The sequence below is a fragment of the Schistocerca cancellata genome, chromosome 8 (genome assembly GCF_023864275.1).
Source record: "Schistocerca cancellata isolate TAMUIC-IGC-003103 chromosome 8, iqSchCanc2.1, whole genome shotgun sequence".
NCBI classification, from domain to species: Eukaryota; Metazoa; Arthropoda; class Insecta; order Orthoptera; family Acrididae; genus Schistocerca; species Schistocerca cancellata.
In genome coordinates this window covers 362938630-362945749 of record NC_064633.1, presented here as the reverse complement: position 1 = coordinate 362945749, position 7120 = coordinate 362938630, and the positions used below count along the sequence as shown (strand labels likewise).

Here is a 7120-nt window from a genome sequence, read left to right as displayed (position 1 = left end):
ATTTGTGCACCGCCGCCGTCAGTGTCAGCCAGTTTGCCGTGGCATACGGAGCTCCATCGCAGTCTTTAACACTGGTAGCATGCCGCGACAGCGTGGACGTGAACCGTATGTGCAGTTGACGGACTTTGAGCGAGGGCGTATAGTGGGCATGCGGGAGGCCGGGTGGACGTACCGCCGAATTGCTCAACACGTGGGGCGTGAGGTCTCCACAGTACATCGATGTTGTCGCCAGTGGTCGGCGGAAGGTGCACGTGCCCGTCGACCTGGGACCGGACCGCAGCGACGCACGGATGCACGCCAAGACCGTAGGATCCTACGCAGTGCCGTAGGGGACCGCACCGCCACTTCCCAGCAAATTAGGGACACTGTTGCTCCTGGGGTATCGGCGAGGACCATTCGCAACCGTCTCCATGAAGCTGGGCTATGGTCCCGCACACCGTTAGGCCGTCTTCCGCTCACGCCCCAACATCGTGCAGCCCGCCTCCAGTGGTGTCGCGACAGGCGTGAATGGAGGGACGAATGGAGACGTGTCGTCTTCAGCGATGAGAGTCGCTTCTGCCTTGGTGCCAATGATGGTCGTATGCGTGTTTGGCGCCGTGCAGGTGAGCGCCACAATCAGGACTGCATACGACCGAGGCACACAGGGCCAACACCCGGCATCATGGTGTGGGGAGCGATCTCCTACACTGGCCGTACACCACTGGTGATCGTCGAGGGGACACTGAATAGTGCACGGTACATCCAAACCGTCATCGAACCCATCGTTCTACCATTCCTAGACCGGCAAGGGAACTTGCTGTTCCAACAGGACAATGCACGTCCGCATGTATCCCGTGCCACCCAACGTGCTCTAGAAGGTGTAAGTCAACTACCCTGGCCAGCAAGATCTCTGGATCTGTCCCCCATTGAGCATGTTTGGGACTGGATGAAGCGTCGTCTCACGCGGTCTGCATGTCCAGCGCGAACGCTGGTCCAACTGAGGCGCCAGGTGGAAATGGCATGGCAAGCTGTTCCACAGGACTACATCCAGCATCTCTATGATCGTCTCCATGGGAGAATAGCAGCCTGCATTGCTGCGAAAGGTGAATATACACTGTACTAGTGCCGACATTGTGCATGCTCTGTTGCCTGTGTCTATGTGCCTGTGGTTCTGTCAGTGTGATCATGTGATGTATCTGACCCCAGGAATGTGTCAATAAAGTTTCCCCTTCCTGGGACAATGAATTCACGGTGTTCTTATTTCAATTTCCAGGAGTGTATTTTTGAAGACAAATACCCGGAAAATTATTATTTCATAAGATTCAATGCAATTTATAAATAAAACTGGAAAGAAGTTAAAGTACAAATAATGTCAATAACAACCAAAATCATTACTAAATTTACCTGTCCCAATTTCTAAATGTACAAAGAATGTGTGTTTCCACCTACATTTGAAGTATTACAATCTGTAGACAACTCGAGAAACAACAAAGCCATAAATGTGTCAGGTTTCTTGCATTTTATTTTTACAAATTACAGAGTTCACTTTAATATGTTTCCAATGCTTAACAGTTTGGAGTTGACATTTTATGTATGGATCATCAACATTTGTAATTTTGCCAGTAGCAATCTTAAGGATACATTTATGCATTGATAGAACAGATTATCACCATTGAAGGTTTAGTATTTTATGAACATTTCTTTTGAGTTGAGATAAAATTACAAACAAATAAAATTACCTTTACTTTTATTTGATATGCTGTAGAAGAATTAATTTGTATTAATTCAAATACACAATTACAAATTCTTATTGATATGCAGCCAATAATTAAATATATCCTTTTGTCTCTCCTTCTTTGAAGTAGATTATGTTTTAACACATAGGCTACTAACATCAGTCATTAAGTTATAGGAAGACAAACTGTGCTAAAAAAGGCACTCACTTGCAAAGTAACACAGACTAGATAAAAAAAACTTCTTTATATAACTGTAACATATATCCTGTCTCCAAGTGAATTTATTTTATTTTAAATGAAAAAAAAAAAAACAGTTATTTAACGATGGGAATAAGCAGCACAGATACACTCCATATGCTTTGTATGCTACAAAACAAAAGTTAACGTAAAACCACAAACATTTGTCTTGAGATTTTTTTCTATATGTAATGTGTAACAAAATGATTTGTGTACAGTTTCGATAATTTTAAACATGGAATTGTTACAGAAAATCAATACCAATGTCAATAACAGGAATGACATATCTGTGAATGAAACACCATTTTAATTACCCAACTATATTAGTATCCATTAGGCATACAAAAAAATTCAAAAAATATTTACATTATTTACAAAGTATACAGTGAGCATAATATACACAACACAGTTGACTATGGCATTTATATTTCTGGAGGCAATGCAGCAAGTGTGAACCAATAAAATATAGCTTCGCTTTTCAGCACCAAAACAATACCACTGTGATGAAGAATGAATGGTTGATGAAAACACCATGGAAATTACTGCGTACATTAACTGAATGTTATGCTGCTCAGAAAACTGACAGTAAAACAGTCTACAGTCTGTCTGCTTCCACATATATTATAAAAATTTTCTGAGGCAATTTCTGAAAGCGATTACACCTGTGCACAACAGCTTACTAAAAGAGAGAATTAAAAATGTGCAAAGGAAAATATTGAAATAATTACTATCTTCACTTCCATGAAAAAAACATTATGCTTATGGAAAGGGGAGGAAGGCGAGGGAGGGGGGGGAGAACTGGTAAGTGATGACATTTATAATCGGGGGGGGGGGGGGGGGGCGGGGGGAGAACAGGTAAGTGATGACAATTATAATCATTTGAAAAGATGAGAAATACATGGTAATGAGGAACTGCTGGTTGACAAGCACTATTTTTTTTACATTATTTTAGGTTTGAGCATTAAGAAGGATGTAATGAGAGAAAAGACTAAGGAGCTGAAAATGAGATGTCAACACAAAGAAAACTTAAACAAAAGAAAAAAATAATTATGTAAGTAAGTGTGTGAAACATGATAAAGGTGATGTCAAATGAGAATGAGGTAACGTGTGTAAAATTTTCATTTTGTTATTTAGTTCTTGCATGCCTACAACATGTCCAATAATTGCCAGACGTGTCCACTTCTGATGTCTAGTTAGCTTCTGGGTTCCATCACTGGCAACTTGTATCATGCTAATGAAAACTGAATGTTTTAAGAAGATTTATCTGATTTAGAAGATTATATTTTCTCTGTGAATGAAGTTCGAAATTTGGAGTTCCTTAACTTATAAATCAGAAATATCATCTCAGTGTAAGTTTTAAGTTGCAGGTTCATGTGGCTGCTGAGGGGCTTCCTAGTGGAGCTACTTCTATTCCCTAATTTAGATCAAGGCATGATGACAAAAATATAGTAATTAAAGGCATTTTGTGCTCTCCATTTCATTTCAACAGGTATACTTCAGTTACAACTGTGCAACATTACTGCTTCACCCACAGCTGACAGCGTTCAACAAAGTCACTAGCCTTATGCCACTGGTCTCCAAGGTTGCCTGATCTAATTCTATATGACTTCCATTCCTAATGCGGAAACATTTTTAGGTCACTCTCGTGTGTGTGTGTCTCTAAACAGAATATTAAACCTATACTCAGTCCGTGGGCTCATACATACTCACTCTCTATTAGTCTGTGAGCTCATCTTCAAACAGTGTTTTCTTGGAGCATAAGCTCAGAGTAAAGCCTACTTCATCATAATGTGAGTTTCACAAACTATGTCTAATGTTGACTGGGTGGAATACTTAATTGTTTACACTGCTTGACAACTGCTGCAGAACAACTTGCTATGGAATACCCAACCAACGACAGCAAAAGGAAATGTAGAGGGCGGAACTTGTTAACCACATCCAAGCCTGTGCATGAACACACTGTCTGCATTCAAGACCCAGCATGCAACATGATATCTGGCAAAGGTTGTTGTGGAACTGGTTAGTGTAACATTCCAGTTTGACTGGCCACAGTAACTGGTATGTCCAAAAATTGTCATCTCAAGATTAAAAAAGGCTGCTTGACATGGATGTGCTATGTGAAAGCATGGCGGTGGTGTAGATGGGTCAATACACAACAAGAGGATCAATATGTACATCTAGTAGCGGAAAGGAACAGATATCTCACACCTAGGCAGATTGCTGCAGACCTTTCAACCACTATTGGTACACATGTCATTGACAACCATTTCACAGTGATTAAATAAGGATGGTTAATATGCTCTGAAGCCTGTCAACTGCCTTCCACACTTCTATCACACCATCATGAAGAAAGGGTTTGTTGGTATGGGGAGTTTGAGGGTTAAGGTCATCAACAGTGGTCCACAGTGATGTCCTACAATGAGCCCTGCTTTGCTGTGATGAGGGATTAAGGTAAAGGAGGAAGGATAAAGGTAAAGGAGGAAGGATAAAGGTAAAGGAGGAAGGATAAAGGTAAAGGAGGAAGGATAAAGGTAAAGGAGGAAGGAAAAGGATTGGTAAAGTTTAATAAATAGGGAGAGTTACAGAAAAGTCGCTCAGAACCCCCCGGTCAGGTGAGACTCATCAGATGGGATGAGAAGGTAAGGCACTTCTGGGGACTGCAGTGGATGAGACTTGAAAGCCTGAGTGCTTAACAGAGGAAGACAGGGTAATAAGTAAGATGAAAATTACTGACAAAACATACTGCAAGAATTACTAAGAGCTGAAAGCAAAGTCATTATATGTGGTAGACAGGTGGATTGGGGGTAGGGGTAGGTGGAATACTAACAGGCCAGGAAATAAAAGATAGAGAAAACTAGAAGTTTTAATTTTTCCTTGCAAGTTATTCTATAAATAAAGTTCGTACCTGAAACAAAACTTTTTCTTGCCCATTCTGAACATTCATTTCTTAGGTCCTAATAGGACAGTTGGTAAATGCTCCTTTCCACTGAACACAGATTGTGATTTCTAATTCTCTACCACTGGTACATTCCTGTTTACTTCTGAATTCTTCCATTCTTCCAGTTGTAACAATTTGGTGGTAGCATTCAGCATCAACAATTCTTACAGTCATCAAGTTCAATAAGATCCAACACAGATAAAGTAACACGTATACGTATATCTACAATTAAACATGGAAAATAATTTGCAAGGGTAGTTACAACTTACATCATCTTATAACAGATTTGCCAAAACCAATGATATATTACTTACCCACTGCTCCAGAGGAAATATAGAAAGGTACAACAGCGAGGAAATAAATATTAGAGTAGCACTTCCATTTGATCCTGATCAAACAGAGTGATAAAGGAACAAACAGTTTTTAGATGTTGTATTATTAGGCCTGGTATAATAGATACAATAAATAAAACTTGAGGTCCTCACCCATCATCAAGTACGAAGTGAGTGATAGCAGGAACTCATCTTGCAGGTAGAGTTAGTAGCAAGACAATCTGAAAGGAACATTGTTTTATTTGCCAAACATGCAACTACATATCATTCTTTTCACATACTTTATTTTGCTAAGGCCTCATTACCCTGTGCACACAATTACAAATAATTTTTAACTTAATTCTGAATGTGGGAAGTACGACACACAAAATAACAGCTGTATCAGATTTATTATTACAGTTTCTCATACAATACTTGGATATATCACAATCCCATTATCATACTCAGGACAACAAAATAACAGACAGGCAGTGTGAAGATAATAATGTTACTTTCTTTTCACTCCTTAATTGCAGCTCTTTTCTTTGTTATGTAACATCACCACATGGGGGAATCTTATATAGTCCTCTCATCCCCCCCCCCTTTTCTCTCTCTCTCTCTCTCTCTCTCTCTCTCTCTATCTATCTAATATCTTTGCACACATGCACAGACACCTAGCATTGATAACAGGCTTTACTTACATTTCAAAGTGTGTGTGTGTGTGTGTGTGTGTGTGTGTGTGTGTGTGTGTGTGTGTGTGTGTGTGTGTGAGAGAGAGAGAGAGAGAGAGAGAGAGAGAGAGAGAGAACGAATGCTCTCAATAGAACGTCCTTTATTCATCATCACACCAGTTATCACATGTTAAGATGAAGTATTAAAAAAATATTGCCCCCAGTGTTTGTTTCAAGTTTCTTTTTTTTTGTGTCTTCTGACTTCTATAAGTGAAACAACCATAGCTGCACACCTGTGCAAGTAATTCACAGTTATCATCATGAATTAGGAAACTCCATGTTCAGGAACTTTTCTTTCTTGCCAAAATATTCTTTCAACTTTATTGAGGAGTATCTGAAAAACAAGAAAGATAATTTTATATATACAGTAATGGAAATTCCTGGCTGGAGCAGTTCCAAATAATTTATGCATAATAATATTTAGGACTTACAGGGATCAATGAAATACAATAATTAAAATTACATGAACAATCATCAGATAACTATGTGACTTAACTAGGAAGATTTAATTAAAACCAAGCCTTTGGATGATATTTAATGACTTCAGGTCCATCTATAGTTCTAAAATTTATATGCAGCTGTTTTACATATTTCAATAGCTAATACAAGTAATTATCATGCAGAGGTACATAACAGTATTTTATCACATATTTCACTAGGAACAAAATACGGCAATTCCATTTGCTATTATAAATTCATCGAAGATGTTTATATTGTTACTGCAGTTTACTCTGCTGCTGTGACTTTAAATAAGCATTTACTAGTTCTGAACAATTTACAGTGCAGGAGCATGTGGCAATATTGACAAAAATGTGTGGTGGAAAAATGGAGGATGCATGAATAGTGTGAGTGGATATTATAAAGGATCATAGTGGGTGAGAATAAGAATGCGAGGATCAGTGGCAAGTAAAAAGATCACCTGAAAGATTACACATAGAAAAAAGGAAGGTACAGATAGATGGTAGATGATCCCAAGTTGGAGGAATATTTAAGGGAAGATTTCAATGTTTAAGTTAGGTTGGATTAAAAATGTAAAAGGTGGAGTGAGAGGCTGGTGGAGAGGAGGAGGATGGAATAGGTAGGGAACAAAATGGAAATTACAAAGACAGACTTAGACCACGAGGGGGAGTGTGGGGGGAATGCAAGACTGGATGATATCAAAGGGCAAATTCCCACCTGTGCAATTAA

At 39.3% G+C, this 7120-nt stretch overlaps 1 protein-coding gene and 1 long non-coding RNA gene across 3 annotated transcripts in view; one reads left to right on the top strand and one right to left on the bottom strand.

Moving 5' to 3' along the window:
• Positions 1-2781: 2781 nt before the first annotated feature.
• LOC126095270 (uncharacterized) lies at positions 2782-6006 on the top strand. The gene is made up of 2 exons (XR_007521947.1): positions 2782-4423; positions 4484-6006. It is a non-coding gene; the product is annotated as an uncharacterized LOC126095270 (long non-coding RNA).
• LOC126095268 (ethanolamine kinase 1) overlaps positions 5593-7120 on the bottom strand; it is a 183057-nt gene continuing 181529 nt past the window's right edge. For both annotated transcript variants that reach the window (XM_049910029.1, XM_049910028.1), the window contains one exon: positions 5593-6266. In XM_049910029.1, the coding sequence (XP_049765986.1) occupies positions 6191-6266 (76 nt within the window). In that variant the 3' untranslated portion in view covers positions 5593-6190. The remainder of the gene's footprint in view (positions 6267-7120) is intronic.